The 18,633-nt window shown below is 34.6% G+C and overlaps 1 protein-coding gene across 3 annotated transcripts in view; it reads right to left on the bottom strand.

Annotated features, from left to right (window-relative positions):
• Positions 1 to 994: 994 nt before the first annotated feature.
• LOC129938710 (E3 ubiquitin-protein ligase hyd) overlaps positions 995 to 18,633 on the bottom strand; it is a 177,355-nt gene continuing 159,716 nt past the window's right edge. For all 3 annotated transcript variants that reach the window (XM_056046408.1, XM_056046406.1, XM_056046409.1), the window contains exons 17-21: positions 2,175 to 2,322; positions 1,912 to 2,115; positions 1,705 to 1,852; positions 1,413 to 1,643; positions 995 to 1,354 (exon numbers count right to left, since the gene is read on the bottom strand). In XM_056046408.1, coding sequence (XP_055902383.1) covers positions 1,142 to 1,354; positions 1,413 to 1,643; positions 1,705 to 1,852; positions 1,912 to 2,115; positions 2,175 to 2,322 — 944 coding nt within the window. In that variant the 3' untranslated portion in view covers positions 995 to 1,141. The remainder of the gene's footprint in view (positions 1,355 to 1,412; positions 1,644 to 1,704; positions 1,853 to 1,911; positions 2,116 to 2,174; positions 2,323 to 18,633) is intronic.

Here is an 18,633-nt window from a genome sequence, read left to right as displayed (position 1 = left end):
TCAAATTTTGTTCACACTTTTATTTATACACCTTGCACTGCAATATCCTTGTAAACTGTATTTTAGAATAAACGGTGAACATCGAGTTATTTCTATGCTTAAGAAAGCGTTGGTTGAATAAAGAAGCACGCGCCTGGCGAGAAGTAGAAGAGAAAACGGGAGAGAAAACAAATTTTGTTCTATTCAGCGATAAAATAATAACCCGGCATACCTTTAAAGAAGAAAATACATGTTGATTGAATTATTGTAAAATAATGCCGATGTCACAAGCGTTCCTGTTGTATGATTTGTTTATATACATGTTGCATGAAGTTTTTTTTGTTGATATTGAGATTTACAAAAGGTAAGTCGATAGGAATCGACTTATATGGTGCCTTCGCCACTGGTAGGTATACCTATTTTTTTTCATGGCGACACAAACACATTATCCCATTTAACGCGTACATAATTATCTTTATATATGGTTTTCATATACAAAGATATTATTGTCTTCATCCATAAATATTCATATAGTTCGTTCGTTCCAAAATCGTGAAAATGATATTTATTAAAGCTACTTATAGCACTCACTGGATGCTCATAAGTCGCATGGTCGTTTGAGCAATGTTCAGTCGTCTATTTGTAATTATTCAATGGTTATACTCAAGCGAAAGTTTGAATTGAAAATATTTTCTCATTCAGTTGATAGCCGGAATTCGTTAGTCTGTTCAAGGTGACTTGGTACGGAGTGAATCACGTTGGATGTATTCATTATTTCTTTCGTAAAACACAATCGCCCCTTAGCTTTGACTTTATTATAATTACATTTTAAATCGGTTTGTTAACAGTATATAAATATAACTCAAATAGAATATTTTCCAGAAAATAGTCAAATCTGAAACAGGTAAAAGCAAGGAACGATCCAAATATTTTGAAAAGAAACTGAACACTCCCTTCTTAAACGCTATGATAAAAAGCTTACATCTTGTTTTTGGATTTTTAAATGTAAAAAATGTTTTTTTGACAATGACAATTTCCATATTTTTATTTTTGATTTTACTATAAAGCAATTTTTTTTATTACAAAGGAGGGGCAACACTTACTTAATAAAGTTTAAGTAAAATTTATGACCTTTCAATTAATTATATAATATTCATTTGGTTTAAACAAAGCCAAAATTTTTTGATTTTATCGCCAAAAGTAGTTTTGTACGTAATATTGTCTTGTTGGAATACAATGGGATGTACAACCTAGATATACAAGTGTTGGCTGTGGGCAAATGGTAGTCATCTGCTGGTCTAATAGTAATAGAGGGCAGAGGTTGAAAACCTTCTTCTGAAGCTGGAAGAGCTGGGGATCCGGTCCAAAAATAGAGCTAAAAATGTAAAAAAAATGTTGAAGTAATACGAAAAGCTTTTGTCTACAAAGCTTACAAGATCCTGCCGCTCAGTTGTGTTCATTTTTTCAACAATACACCAAAACCATTTTTTGAATCTTAAAATTTTTTCTGAATTTTCACTGGATTCGTCATTAAATGATGTGTATGAGATAAGTGTGCTGACGTTTATATCACCAACACCGTTTAAAAGTAGTCTCAGGTCTTCAGAAGTTAAAGAATCTAGTGAACACTCTGGTACCACATCAAAAACACCGGATTTCAGAGCCTGAAATTTGAAATAAGAGTTCGATGATGTTTTTATTTTGTATTATTTCATTTGGGCATACTTCAAGGGCTTTCTCCTGGGACCTTATCAATCTATATTCAGCGTATAGACGAACGTAACTATGAATATTAGAAGCCGTAACTTGAACGGCTTTTCCATTTGGAACTAATTCAACCGTCCCGCCACCTTCTTCTTTAATCAAATCGATTCTAGAAAAATTGTTTTCATTTATTTCTTACCGTTAGAAATTTTCTATTAAAAAACTCACACAAAACATAAATCTAATTTGTTTAGTACATCGCATCCATCCGTATGAGATCCATGTATTAGTTGGCGCAAAGATTCGTAAACAACGGGATCAAAAAATGCTAAATCATGGAACCTGGTTTGTCTTCCCAATATATATTTCAAAACATGTCGTTGTAAATATAGTGGAAATAATTCATTTTGCAACAAACATATTCCAATTAATCTATGAAGAAAAAGAATAAAATATACGAAAAATTATGAAATAACCAGCAATTATATTACCTCCCAACATTACGAAAGGCATTAATTCGTTCAAAAGATGCATATCCTTGTCTGGGACTGTAAAATCCTCTTTTGCCCGGAGAATAAAAGAGTGGATCGTTATCTTCAATTTGCTCCAGCAAGACGATAGGCACATTTTTTTTTGATTCTGAAAAAATTAAAATATATATAAACAAGAGATTTATAATCTTTTTTCTGAAATCACAAAATTCCATAATTTTGAAATCGTAATATAACAGATAATTAAACGTGAAAGGAATAAAGGAATTTCATGAATAACGATTGTAGTCTTATCATTCCTTTGTACATAGTTTTAAACAATTTTTTTAAATAAATAAAAACATACACTTTGAAAATTTGTTTGCTCCCTAATCCAGGTTTTAATTGGTGGCTATTTCATCAGCTGTCAAATGATTTATTTTAATTTTTGTTCACAACATAAATGGATTAACGCTTCAGGTATAAATAACGTTTCCAAGCTATGCAATTTTTTTTTGAAAATCATGGTTTTATTCGAAATAAGCATAGCGGAATACGTCAATTTTACGGTGAATATAATCAGAGCGATACATTTGAATAACTATGAAACATTTTCGAACAACGAATGACTTGATAAAGTACGTTATTTGGTATTTGATAATCCTGAATATAAACTAACTTCCTTCATAAATTTATGAAAAGAATAGAATTGGATCAATACGCATATAATTTTTCTGATCATTAACAAAACAACAACATAAAATAATGATAGAATTTTTATTTATTTCAGTTTTCAAAGCAACATTTTAAATGTCAACAATCTCTAATCTGAAAACATATTCTAGTGGATCAAACAAAGTTAGGTCAAGGCGGTTTACCCATCTGCCTGCATAACTATCATTAAAATATGCTCTCACAAACTTAATGTAATGTGAATGACATCATTCATCTTGTATTATATTACACTGATACTTGGATCTAATATTACATTGATACTTGGATCTGTTTTTCTCAAAGAATGAGGGTTTTGAAGCGCACTGGAATGCAGGTTATGCAAGTTAGAGTATTCATGTTTTTTAAACGTAGATTCATCAGAACTTTAAACGAAAATTGCACTGTACAGTTATATTGCTGCTTTTAATTTACGGTTAGATAAACTAATATTTTATTACAATTTTTTGTTTGACCAATTTATGATGTTTGTTTTAATTTCGTTTTAAATATTTAAGACTGTTATTTAAATCTCAGTCCCTTTATTAAAAACAAATAGAAAAATGTAAAGAAGGCAATTATTATTATTATCTTTTAGTAACAACCAGTAAACTCTAAATACAGAAACTTAACACTCTGAAATCTTTTTTTCATTTGTATTAAGCTTCCAATTTTTGGATTTAAAACATATATTTATATAAAATAAGTAAAATGCCCGACTTGGTCGCATAAACTTTTTTCTGAATATTATATATTTATGTATGTATATGAACTTAATTTCCAAAAGACTCTTTAATTTATAATTTCGTTTTGAATATTCTTTAAGTTAAGATTTGTATAAACAAATTGTACCATAGGTTAATCTTCCTACTTTACATGATGAAATTTCAATTCATGACCTATCCGAATTTGGTAATGTAATTTTCAAAAACACCTAATCTAGGTTTGTTTCTTACTCACCCTGTCGACAAATGATTCCTGTTTTTATTATATGTTAATATTTTAGGCACTAATTAAAAAAAAAATAATAGTTCCAATAGTTAGTGCGTAGGCCTAACTCCTACGTCGAGCTTTGACTTCCAGCGTGTGAAGACCTATTTCTAAAAGTATTATTTTAAATATTGCATTTGTACAGTGGTAGAGATATAGGCAGTGTGCAATATTTTTTTTAATAGTTCGGTAGCTTAGTGGTGATGGCGTACGAAGCTTACGTCCGAAAGGCATTAGTATTAAATTTTATAATTTACCTAAGAGTGTCCGTATGAGCCAACACGTTAATTGTATATTATGGTTAATAAGGGTAGTTTTATGAATTTTTGTCTAGCTTTAAGATAGTTTTATGAATGATTAATAAAAAATTATTGAATTTGAAAAAAGTGAAAAGTCGAGAGGTCATGGGTTCAAGCTCCGCACTGAACCCACCAAAAATATTATTGCTTTTTTCACAATCGAGAAAAAGTGAATTTTTTTGATTGGGAAGAAAAGAAAATGGTAAAAGAGAGGAATGCTGGGGTATTGAACGATACCTCTGCAAATGCTTCAGGCGATGTTGCAGCAGCGGTACCTTAAACTTTCAAAATAAGATCACTTATCTGACCAGTCAGCAAGAGGAAATAAAAGGAAGAGGGAAACTCCCAATTTAATAAAGAGTCAATGCAGCAAAGATCCGTCGTTGCTCGGAAGTAGTAGAAGAGTTTAGTGCAAGCCTGGTCCATGAGCCAGGGGCTTGCTTTTCTAGTACTTTCGAAATGCTATTTTCTTTTTTTACATTAAGAAAGTGCGACGAAGGTTCACACGAGAACTGATATTACTTTTGTAACGGCCGGCCGGTCCATGAAAGTTCGTAAGACAATTGGTCTACGAAATGATTGTACAAAAGGAGGTGGCATAAATTTAGTGCCCCATGCCCAACGACTTGAAAATTATATCCACACTAACATACATTATTTGACAATTAACGGAAATATTAAATTTGTCCAAATGGGTAGTTAGCGAGCGTATAGTAAACATAAAATAGAAATCGAATATAATCTTTTTTATATTGTTGTTAACAATGTGTAAAAAGTCGACCTCGATATCATGTACACTTTTAATGAAACATGATTTTTTCGCTAAAAACCAGTAGCATTTGCGTTAATTCTCGCTTCATACTGTTTGTACAATAAAAAATTGTTGAGGACTAAATTATCTACAAAATGGTTTTATATATATTCAATCGCACTTGCGCTGTACAAATTTTAATGTTTACCATACAAAATTACAATAATATATAATATGGTGCATGGAAGCATGCGTTTTTTTTTCATGGTTTCCCCGGTAGGCCTAGTGCATGCAGTCAACAATAATTGTTAAATAGTTATTATAGATATCATAGTTATAGTCAAAACAAAGTAATAAATATTACATTTAAATTATTATTAATCATCAACATCGCTCTCGTCTTCATGCATTTCTTCTTCGTCGTTTTGATCTTCTTCATTTTTTTTCAAAATTATATGTATTGTATTCTTCCGTTAAATCCGCTGACAAAACGTCAAGTGTGTCTATATTGTTATCTAAAGCGTTATCGGAACTTGAATTGAAACATGACTGCCCACGACAATGTCCACAAATAATCGAACATTTGATACCAATTTTTTTGCAACTGCAGTTAGTACTACAGCCTTTTTTAGAGTTACAAAAAATTATATTCACCAATTCATCAGATGCGGGTGGTAACAATGTCATTATAGGCTCCAAAACATTGTTATTCATTATCCACCTCCAACCAAGTTTGTACCTGGTAATAAACTAGAAGCAGATGATAATGGGTGGCGCTATTTGTTGGTGGTAGGGATGATAATTTCACAGGTTTATTATTTTAGCAAATGTTATATATCTGTTATTATCGATGGAGAGCACTTGTTTTTGGGCACCATACATTGCTAAAATAAATTTAATTCCATGTTTGAAAATGTCTTGAACGGAGCAATTTTATTTTTTGAACACTGCTGCTGCACTTTGAAGGTCCGGACGATTTTTTAATAGTTTTAAAACTTTTACCTTTCCTTTATTAAAAAATGTGGAAGTCGTATCGCATTCTGTGACAGCGTGCTCAAATAAAATATGTTCTCTACCAAAATTGTAGTGATCCATGCTATTAGTAGATGAGTATAGTTTTGTGTCACCTTTTCCTTTACCGAGTTTAAAAAAAAAATTGTTTTTGCGACGGAGTGCGTGCTATTAGTATAACCAAGAGATCTACGTCCTCTCACAACAATAATAGTTTTCCGAGTGTATGTCTTATTCAATTGCTGTTTCTATAATAAGTACGTTAGCATAGTCTTGAGCTTGTTTTGAAACTATACTAATATTTTCAATTGTTACATCAATGTAGAAATAAATTTGGTTTTATTCGATCGATTTGAAAGAAACTTTTCTCGACTTATAGGCACTTTCATTGTTTCATTAAAATTTAAAAAAAAACTTCAAAAGACCCACTAAATGCCTCAGACCTTCGAAACTGTTCCATCCTGTTTATATTTTTACTGTTATCGTTATATCAATCGAATACACCAATTTCATTGGACCCAAAATGTTTTTTTAAATATGCAATATATTTATTAAATATATTTTTTCGTTTCCTTTTTTTTATTTCTTGTTTTTTTTTTTGTATACATATAAGTTACATGCTCTCCAAACATTCATTTTTATACAGATGGATCCAAGACAAATGAGGGATTTGGTAGTGGTGTGTACTCAGAAAAGCTTAATCTAAGCATCTCTTTCCGCCTCCCTAATCAATGTAGCGTCTTCCAAGCGGACATTTTAGCTATCAAAGAGGTTCTCTCCTGGCTAAGAGAAAACGTGATATCAAATTCTGATATCCGCATCTTCTCTGACAGTCAGGCTGCTATTAAATCTCTTGACGGTGTCTCAACCAAATCTCAAACGGCCCTCGATTGTCGATCGTCTCTTATGGAGATTGCGCAGTAATTTAACATTCAACTCTGTTGGGTGCCAGGCCACAGAGACATCACAGGAAATTATAGAGCTGATAATGATGACAGATAGCTGCATGTAAACTTCTGCTAAAAGAAACAGCTTTTACGATAACAAACTCTAGGTAGCACAATTTATAAATATGCGCAGGCACAAAACTCATATGGCCTTCACTAAAGCGCTCTAAAGACTTGTTATTTCAAAGCACACTTCATATTAGCTTCCTAATAGGTGTCCTGACGGGACATTGTCTTATAGGCAGACACGCAATACGACTTTGTGTAGCCTCAAATGACTTCTGAAGGAGCTGTATGGACGAGGAAGAAGAGGAAACAATTTCTCACCTTCTCTGAGCTCGCCCTGCTCTTTCACTAAGACGCAAACTTCATCTGGGAGACTACTTTTTTGATAATCCCAGTGAACTACCTAAAAAGGATATCAAATATCTTCATCGCTTTATAAAAAGCTCAAAATGATTCGACTAGTAAGAAGTATATCTCCAGATTCATGTGGTATCACAATAGGCCTTTTCTTTTGGCCTAAGTTTGTGGATTCTGAATTCGCAGCCACTTAAACCTAACCTTACATAACCTATATTCGCTCCAAAATGCACTCCAGCAACAGAGACAAATCTTCAGCATGATAAGAATGACATCATGTTCAACAAACCAAAGAAAACGCAGTTTCAACAAAGTAAGAATATAGCCAATCCTCACAGATACTTAAATAAAAGATAACATAGCACATGCAGCTGTAACAATAAAGATAGCAAAACTGTAGATATAGCACGTAAATAAAAATTTATTTTTTTTAGAATCAAGAAAGTCTTCAGTCTTCGAGATACTCTCGTCCTTGGATACAAGACTAAATAAATACATTTTTAAAGGAAAAACTAGGTCGATTTTATCCTGTACAATCCGTTTCGGTACAGTGTATTTAATTTTCAAATAAAAGCTTTCTTCAAAAAAAAATTTAACGAATATTTGAATTAATAACAAACTCCGAACCGCGACATCCTTAATTATTTCAGTGAAAAACCGTACCAACATTGACGGAAAACATTCAAATAATTTAAATCAATTCAGTGGAGACAGAATCCTTAGCGAAAATAAAGATTTTAAACCTGATTAGTAAAATAATTCAACCAACGCATATTTATGGTGAATGTCAGAAAGTCCATAGAGGAAAACTAATCAAAACAAACAGTAGAATAAGTGAAAATAAAAATAAAGAATATAAAACAAAAATAAAACGTTTGACTAGAAAAATAAAAAGTAACCAGTAAAATTAGAAGAAAAGGGCAGCATCCGAGCCCCGACTTAAAAAGAATAGTTGTTCAGAAAATTTAAAAATAAGAAGTGGATTAAAACTAAAAACAGACATACATAGTGACGAAAAATCATCATCAGGAGAGCATAAGTAAGAGTGATTGTAAGCTAGAAAATAATAAATTTGAAAACAATGAACTACAAATTAATATTGAAAATTTTTTTTCGGTGAAAAAACTATAGCAGAAAATAAAAATAAAAGTGAGTTGAAATTAGAAATCAATTACCAGAATAATGAAAAAAATATCCTTAATATATAATGAAAAGAAGGGCTTAACGCTCGACCCTTTGATAAATATATAGAGAAGTTAAGTTATTTCGATGGAAGGACAGAAGATTTATGCACATTTCTTGCAATCGTTGAAGCTTGCAATCGTTGACGGAATTATTCCAATCTTGAATGAGTATGATAATCAGAGCCAAATCATGTGCATTAATATAATTAAATCGAAATTCATAGGAAACGCTAAACCCTGCATTGAGATACACCCTCACTTACAGAAATGTACCGACATCAAAACGATGTTGATCTCTAAATTTGGCGGCTTTAAAAATAGCATTCAGTTGTGTGAAGAAAATGGAAATATCCTTGGATTTTATTCAAAAAACGCTTTGTGATCTCAATCAAAAAAGTGTACAAGAAGATAAAGCACATAAAGTAGAAATAAAAATAACTTTAGACCCCCATTTCAAAATTATCGTAACCCTAATAGAAACTATAATAATATCAAGAGCCAATTCAGGAGGAATCCTAACCTATGCAATAGCCTGGTAAACTACAATAGAAATGTAATCCCAAAAACTGGTCCTGCGGGATACGAAGAAACAAATAATAATATTAATAATAATCCTGCGGGATATCCAAAAACAAATAATGAAAAAGAAAATTTTTAAGTACATGCATCGGATTGCCTTTTGTTTGGATATTAAGAATGGACAAATTGACTATTCAAATTAGAACTAAACGGAATTAAAATACCAATCTTTTTTCATGAAACAGATGACCGTGATTATTCCATGGAGATAAATCACTGAAATGGCTTAACGACTCACGACACTATTTTCGACGTATTCGATAAAAAAATATAGACCACATGAATTCAGAAGAGAACAAAATTTCATTTCATCGGATGATGAATGAAGTTTTAGGCGATTACATTGGCAAAATAGGCTGCGTATACCTAGACGACATTATTTTTTTCTCAGCTTCACATCAAGAGCATATTGACCACTTAAAATTAATTATTGAAAGACTACGAACAGTTAATCTTAGTTACACTAAAAATGCGATTAAAAAAAAAAATTACATTTTTAGGTCATATTATCACGCTAAAAGGCATAAAACCAAACCCATCTATAATTCAAACAATTTAAACATTTTTAGGTCTTACCGGTTACTTCGCAAAGATAATAAAACCTATGTCCCTGTACCTTAAGAAAGATTCTGAAATAGATTTATTAAAGAAAACTACATTGGCGCGTTCAATAAGTTAAAAATAGCATTGGAAAATATATTGATAAACAGACACCTAGATTTTACGAAAGAAGTCACACTGACAACCGATGCTAGCAACTTCGCTATCGGTGTAATCCTGTCAGTCAGTCACTCACTTACCATTATCTTTTGCTTCACGCACTTTGAATAAACATGAGTGTAATTACTCGATGATAAAAAAGGAAAGTTTAGCAATCGTGTGGGTCACCAAACAGTTTAGACATTACCTTTACGGTAGAAAATTCAAAATATTAACAGACTATAGTCTTCTAGTTTGACCCCAAAACTTAAAAGAACCTTATTTTGGAAGATTAAACTCGAAGAATATGACTTCGATATCGAATGCATCCAAGGCAAGGAAAATAAAGTCGCTTGTGCTTTGTCAAGAATTAAAATTGAACAGATAAATGCATTTGAAGAAGATCTCGTGAGTACCCAGCATAGCAATGAATCAGACAGTTCAGATCTGATCCTAACAACAGATAAACCCTTCAATATATTTGAACGCCAAATAATTGTTAAAACTACAAGGGAAGATTCCCGAGAAATAATATTCCTATACGAAGGAAAAAAACAAATTGTAATTACAAGAAAAAATTTTACCTCTAAAGACTTTGAACAAATAATTTCAGAATGCGACATAGGAAAAACTAACGCAATATTTGTTGATAATGATGACTTACCACTAAATAGATACGAAACAAACGATGAACTATTTCTCAAATTCCAAGAGTACTGCAGCAACAAAATATACAGAACCATGTCCCACTTATTGAACTTACATTCCCCAGAAACTGAAGAAATAATTCATAACACTCACAAAAAATAAAATAATCAATAATTGCGAAACTTGCAATCTTAAAATAGGAAGAAATCCACTAAAACTCCCATATGAAGAAACTCCAACACCAACAGGTTGGTGTACATTATCACATGAACATTTGGCCCATTCCTAGAAACGGAAAGTACCTAACATGCATTGATAAATAGCGAATTTTATCGCATTAAAAAGACTGGAAAGAATAACCAAGCTGACGTATTAAAAGCAATGACAAAGATATTCATTTGCTTAGGTTATCCAAAAGTCTTAACGACCGATAGCGATATATTTTTTTTTCATATACAATACAACAATATCTCAAAAATAACGATATAATGAATCATATACACAAAGATCAATTTTGAAATTTTGTTCCATTAAAATTGATAATAGCAACATTTCTATAGATTCAAGAGAAACAAATGTATGAAATACACTAGAATTCACGATGGCAAAAAGTAAATCAATTAATTTGATAGAGGATTTCAAGACAATAGTGCACGTTATAAATTTAACCAAATATAAGCAAGCAATATCTAAACTTAAAGAACACAATAGGCTGATTTCAAACAAACGATATAAAGAAATTAATCAAATCACAAAATTAGAAACTAAAATTCAAATATTAATACCCCATAAAATAGTTAAAAGAGGAATCTTAAATCTAATTGGATCATATAAAAAATTAAGTTTCTTTTTGGAACCATATCATCATCCATGGTCGCCAGAATATAAAAAATAGACTGAAAACCTATGAGGAAAAGAATGAAGAAATACAAAAAAATGACAACCAACAGATAAATATTAACGACCATTTCAATGAACAATTTGAAAGACTAATAGATACAGTAAACAGGGAAAACTTTAATCAACGAATAAAATAGCCCAAGAAACGATGTACAGTTGTGTTCATAAAAATAGCAGTGCTGGTCACATTTTATCAGATTGCCAATTATTTAAATAACGGATTCATTCATTCAAAAGTCTTACATCTAACTTACATTCTTAAGAGTTTTACAACTTAACATTTTGTTCTTTTCAGCTTTAATTCATTTGTATACAATAAAAAATAGATAAATTTAAATAGCGGATATTCTTACAAAAAAAATTATAATGTAACTTGCATCTAACGGTCTTTTATTTTCATATTAAGACTTTTAGCTTGAAGTTATATTCTACTTTTCCTGATGAACATACACTATTTCAAACTCTCTGGATATAGAGTATTCATAAAAGTGACAGTGCTTTTGATTTTATAATTAAAAAGTGTTAAAAATTATTTTTTTTATTTTTCGGTAAGTAAATATTTTAATATTTAAAGTTTTAGGTATTTGTAAGATACAAGCATATAAAAAATGAATAAATATTAGCTCAAAAATAAAAAATGGGACGGTCAAGACACTGCACCGAAAAAAACTCGAAAATTTATTAGAAAACTGCGTTTGGAGGGAAAAACCTACCAAAATATTCAAGACATCCAAGGCTACTCACCAAAAATGGTCAGTAACGCTTTAAAATGGCAAAATAAACCCAAAACACTAGGCCCAAAAAGAATGACTACTGAAAGAACTATCAGAAAAATTGTTCAGTTACCAAAACAGAACGGGTATAGGGAAGCGCTCGGCTATCGTTACCGTATTTAAATTCCTATAGTCGATTACCATACGCTATTTTTTTTATACCCATCTTCTTTTTTTACTGATATCCACAAAGTGAGTTTTTTTATCAGGGTCAGAAAATAGATTTGGGTATGATCTTAACATTTGATAATCGAAAATTTTTAGTTTGGCATAAGTGAGAGCATCTAATATTGAGGTTGTTTACTGATTCTATTTCTAATTGTTGTGGGGGAAACTTATATTTATCTTTTAAGGTGAAGAAGCTCTTTTCGGTATAAATGATCGCACCGAGGCTGTCATTTCCGACAATGCCATCAAAAGTTTCTAGTTCGGGAAGGATGAAAAACTGTAATTTTCCGATTTGAGTACCAAAAATATCTATTCTAGCATGATGTGCAATTTTAACTTTCCCGCCTACTGAGTGAGCAAACAATTCTTTAGGTGTTTTTAATGGGATTACAATGTAACAAGACTTCTTCATCCTATATTGAAATTATGGGATTGAAGAGCAGTTTAATCTAAAAAATTAATACTTTCGAAATCGTTCCCATACTCGATTTTTTCTCCTTCTGTTGGAACAATGTAGTCGACAAGGTTTCCTTCGATTCCGTTGACAACGTCATGTTGATCTGAGTCATATTTTTTAAGAGAAGCGCTATCACCTTCCATTGGTAAGGGATTTATTTCTGTATAAAAAGTCCATTGAAAACGTCATGTTGATCTGGGTCATATTTTTTAAGAGAAGCGCTTTCACCTTCCATTGGTAAGGGATTTGTTTCTGTATAAAAAGTTCGTTGGACTTTGTTTGGTGTGTGCGTTTTTGTGCGTAAGGTGTTTGTTGATAGTTTCTTTGGTAATTTTGTTGATAGTTTGGTTGGAATGTTCATCTATTTTGGTAATTGATATTACGTGGTTGTGTAGAAGATCCCAGTTGCAGTGGTGTTACCTTTGGTTGTTGTTGTGGCTTGGGAGGAAGTAGAACACGGTCAGAGCCGCATTTATATTTCTGTCGAAATATAAATACTGATTATATCACTAATCTCTCGTGGCCCTAGCCAACAACACGATCATTGGCGGTATGAGGGCCATGTAGCAAATTACCTTCACTCTGGGGTCAAGCCGACTGCTAAAAAACAGCCGTTTCGTCAGAGCGAAGGCTCCTCTGGCCCTGGTCAGAGCAGCATTTATATGTCTGTCGAAATATAAATACTGATCTAACCAGATACCGAGGTACTTCACTACACTTTTGCTCGCTAATGGCTGACCGTGAAGATCAACGATGACCATCTTGCGCCAATTCTTGCACGTATCCCTCGTGGCCCTAGCCAACGGAGTCCGGAACAGAATTGTCTCTGACTTCTGGACATTTATTTTCAGTTTCCAGTCGTCTCAATATCGCTGAATCTTGTCGAAATCACGCTGCAATAGAATTCTAATAACCTCAACCTTTCGGGCCGTTCTGTACGCAATTAGATCGTCGGCGTACGCAATTGCCTTTGTAAGACTACCTATCAGATCGCTGGTGTAAATGCTGAAGAGAATCGGCGAATTCACCGCTCCCTGTTGAAGACCATTTTTAATTGAGAATGTTGTGGTAGAAGTTACATTGCCACTTTTGACAACAAACTTTCTACCGTTAAGCATATCATAAAGTATATACAACAATGGCTTGCTTATGTCAAGCCTGCTCAGTTTTAGGTAAAGACCCTCTAACCATACGGTGTCAAAGGCCTTTTCCAAATCAACCAGAACAGCCCCTGTGCATTGTTGTTTTGATTTATTCCATTAGTTATCAGAAACGAGTTTAGACGCAGCATGAATTGTGTCATGACCCGCCTTGAACCCGAACTGTTTGTCCGGAGTTATTTTGTTGTCCGCAGCTGACTTAGTCAGAGCCCTATTGATGATCTTTTCAAAAACTTTGCTGATGCTCGGAAGAAGACTTATCGACCAAAGATTTGGCGGGTTGGAGTTGTCCTTTCCCTTTTTCGGGAGAGTATGAACCACAGCGGTCTTCCAATGCATTGGATAATATGCATTATTCAGTGCATTATTGAAGAGCGTGGTGTAAATGTCAATGGCTTCCATCAGTAAATGTCTTAGTACAACGTTGGATATACCATCGACACCTGCTGACTTTTTATTTTGTATTTATAATTGAAGATGAGCTTAGGCTCAACCTTCGTCACTAACAAGAAACTTGGTCCCCGTTTGCTCGGCGATTATGGCATTTGCCAAGTAATCGTCATTGAACCGCATGAAACCGCGGTTCTCAGATCGCCATTGTGTCATATCATTTCGAAGGTAAAAGTGATTAAGGGTGAATGCTAACATTCAGCTTGCACACTTGCTGGAAAGCAGCTCCCACCGCCTCCACTTTTTCGTTCGGATCTTCAATTATGTAAAAGTCATCGTCAAAGATGGCTTCTCCTGGATCTATTTGCGCTGTCTTGAGTACGTCTCTGTTCTCTTTGGAGTTTCAGACTCGGAAGGTCATTGTCGTTCTTTTTCCTGAATATCTTGTTGATTTTAGTTAACATACTAGGGTCACTGGAATTAACTGACCGGATCTTGCGATCCCAGTACTTGTTAATTGATAACCTATAGTTCTCCTTAATCAACAGATTGTTTGGTGGGGCTATGTCACTCAAACGAAGTTCTCTCGCTAGGGCGTTAGTGAAACGAGACCAACGCATCTTCTGTAATTGTATGTGTGCGTTGCAACGTATTCCTCCAACTCTACGCGTTCGGAATCTGCATTACAGCAGTGATCACTATCGTACTCGACTGTCTGTAAGCATTTTCGAGGATGATTAACCACTTTGTCTGTAACGGTCAGTCTGATGTCGTACAGCAAAAGACCCAGAAAGGAACCGCTCCTTGAATACGATGGCTTTTCAGTAGCCAGCAAATCGACGCCATATTCAACGCTGTAAAGATTCATCAAATTAAAAAGATGGTTACCTCTGTGATTATTATGTTGATTTCCCCAATCTTCATGTTTTCCGTTCAAATTAGCGGCCAAGATGAAATAGTTTTCTTTCGAGCTCAGTTTAAGTTGCCTAAAAAGAATTTCGAGTTCTGATGCAAAGTAAGTAACCTGCGGAGCTCCAGCCGCATAAGCCGCAATCATATACATCCGCTTCCCTTGAGTGAGAGAGATGCATCCAACGCAATCTTCTAGCGTCTTGAGCTGTCGCAATTCATTGTTGTATACGATTTTAGAATTAATGCCTTTTCGTATTTTTTTTATACCCACCCCCTTGAGTGGAGTCGTGCCGGCCTCTTTTTACGATATTGAAATTTTTATGAGTCAATTTGTGTTTGTGGTTTAGCTTAGTTTCGCTAGCCATAAACACATCGGGACTGTAGTCTTTCAACAATTGGAACATATTGGCTCTTCATTCAATTGCAATCAGTGAATTTACATTTACAGCTGGGACTTTTAGGCGCGTCTCCGGCAGCGCGTCCATTATGGTCTAAATTGCGCCAGGCCAGGCAACAAAGAGTAGAGATGGTCTACCCTTTTGCCTTGCTCCCTTACCTGACTTTGCAGCCCTGTTAGTTGACCTTGAATGCCCAACAACAAGGCTACAATGTCAGTCTGCACCTCTGGTGCCTTAGGCACAGGGGCCTTGGGGGCAACCGTGTTGAAGCCTATCGAACTGTTCGACTTCCTTCGGCTTCTTCACTAGCTTGTTTTTGCTTCATTTGTTGGACCTTACGGCAACCCCCTTAGTAAGCCGGGTGTCCTTGGTTTCCACAAATGACACACTTGATCTGGGTTACATCCTTAACCCGCTCATTCCCCAGCTTGTATTCTCCCTTGATGTGGGTTTCGGAGTACCTGACGCAGTGCAACTGCATATTGCAGTTGGCTCCGGCATGGCCGAACTTCTGGCATTTCGTACATTGTAAAAAAAACGTATGCCCTTCAGTAGGACCGTCTTAAATGTTTCGCTTTTCGGCGTGAAGCTGAAGAACTCAGCACTTCTTTCAGAAGTTTGTGTTCGGCCAGTGAGAAGTACTGCACCGAATATCTCTTTTCTTTTTCATTTAAAATACTTATTAAAAATTTGCCTTTAGTAGACGACTTACATACCTGTTACAAGTCGTGCAGGTCGACCCGGTAGATCCTAATTGGTAGCATCTTTTCCTTCTTGGGATGTGGTTGTTTCTGGTGTTGCTGCCGCTGCTGTTGTTGCTGCTGCTGTTGTTGTTGTTTCATTGTTTTAGCTGAGGTCGATGGGCCCTCAGAACTTGGGCCTGTCACTACTGTTGGAGCCTTTCTATTTTACTCCACCTCTGTGATTATGGTTGCGGCTTTTGCTGCTGTGGTTTCTGTTTTTGGTTGTTTCTGCTGTTGTTTTTGCTGGGCTTGCTCCACTGCTTCTTTTTGCCGGCGAGCTTCTTGTTTCAGCCTCAGTTGGTTGAGTAGCGGCTCCATCTCCTCCTTAAGTTTTTTAAGGCTTTCTTCAAACTGGCTGATGGTGACCTGTTTGGCTTGCAGGGCCCTCATCAGCCCTTCTTCATTTTTGAGGTCCACATCCACATCCCCCTCCAGCGCCTTTTTTGTCGACGGCTCTAATTACATCTCGTTCTTATTGTTCGGAGACCTATAATGACCTTTTCCTTCCTCAGAGACGTAATCAATATCGCCGTCAACCACTGAGTATCCAACGTCATCAATTTCGTCTTCTCCGTCTACATCCTTTTCCTCATAGCGCGTAGCGCGTAACAGCACTCTTACGTTGCACCAAATTTGGATTTGGTGTTTCTCGTTTCCTCTTGCTTGTTGTTGTTGTGTTTGTAGTATCGGACTGGTAGCATGATGATGTTGCGGTGATATGAGATACCGCTGCCGGACTTACATCACCCGATGTATTTGCGGAGGTATTTTTGATACCCCTGTTTTCTTCTCCTTCATTTGTTTTTCTTCCCAACAGATAAAATCATCTTCTCTGTTGTGAAAAAAAGGAATTTAATTTTTCGTTGACTCCGGGTGGGAATCGAACCCACGACCTTTCGATCTGTCTGCGCACGCCACCTCCACTCGATTGTCGATTGTAATTTTGATGACAAACTGACAACTTTACTTGTTATTTATCACTTGCACTTATTTAACTTTGAAATAAAATATAAAATACACTTCTTAACACTTTGGAAGTCAGAGAACGACTGAGTCCAACGAACTAACCATCAAGCCACTGGTACAATTTTATAAATATATACTATTCCAAAAAATAAGTCGTTCTTTACCTTCCTATTCACACCCACACTCCCAACTCACGAAAATATTCGAAGTGCACAATTTTGTTCGCCTAACTATTTTTTATTATATACAATTTTTCTCTTTACCAAACGGAGCTGAAGCATTTTTTATTTTCAAAGTCCATCCCTATGCAGTGTTACATACGAAACACTTCAACATCAAATATAGACAAATAACAGCTTGCATGTTAACAACATGATTATGATTCAGCTGTTCTTAATGAAATCGAATTCAGCCATATTACTGAAACAGAAATTCTAAGGTAAAAAATGCATGCTCATTAACATAACAGCGCGCGTTAAGATATTTATAAAAAAAAGTTCCGTGGTTTAACCTTAAAAACCCCTATCTGAAACCAGATGGTTAATAAAAATTGATTCCCTAAGCTCTCAAAGAACAAAGCGGTCAAGAATTTAGTAGGGCTATGATTTGAGAGAAAAAAGAAGACATTTCTTCAAAAGTAAGAACACTATCACCAATGCTGTGTTACCAATTTAACCCCCACTTCTCAAAGCTTATAAAAATGAGGGCGTTGCGGCGGGATACATTGGCAATTAATCTTTTTTGCCACCAGCACTTCAGCAACCTTTTTGTTATGAGTCGAGGATGGCACTAGTTTGCACATACATATCTGAACACGAGCTGCTCCGTAAAAATTAGTTCCAATGCCGGAATATATAAAGCTGCGTTTATAACTCCTGGCGATAAACGTTTGTAATGCTGCCAAGAATGCATTAATAATGAGGTCCGAGACTGATTCAAGGTGTGACTATCAAGTCACACAAGCGGACAACGAAATATACCCCACATGGCTAGTTTCCTTCATTTAAATGAAAGAAGAATAATGCAGCCAATATACTTGTTACTACATGGGCATTATAAATGGTGGATTTACACGATAGCAAATTTCACATGAGTGAAAAGTAGTATTTCAATGACGAAAACACGTACAAACATCGTGAACTAGTTTTCTGCTCCCGATATTACAATATTCCTCAAAAATAAGTACGAAGAGCCCAAAAACACAAATATGTAGAAAGTTGAGGTGAATTTTAAATTTAAGCCTCCTGGACTGTATTGATTAGATTGATTGGTAATATTACCATCATATATAGAACCCAATGGTCTGTTAAAAACTCCAGAACGAATCGACATAAAACAGCACCAAGGTAAAAGTTTAACAAATTTGAGAATCAACACTCTAAGAACATTCAAAAGCCTAGAAAGAGCAAGCACACAAATGAAGACAACTTA

The sequence above is a fragment of the Eupeodes corollae genome, chromosome 1 (genome assembly GCF_945859685.1).
Source record: "Eupeodes corollae chromosome 1, idEupCoro1.1, whole genome shotgun sequence".
NCBI lineage: Eukaryota > Metazoa > Arthropoda > Insecta > Diptera > Syrphidae > Eupeodes > Eupeodes corollae.
This window is presented reverse-complemented; position numbering and strand designations above follow the sequence as displayed.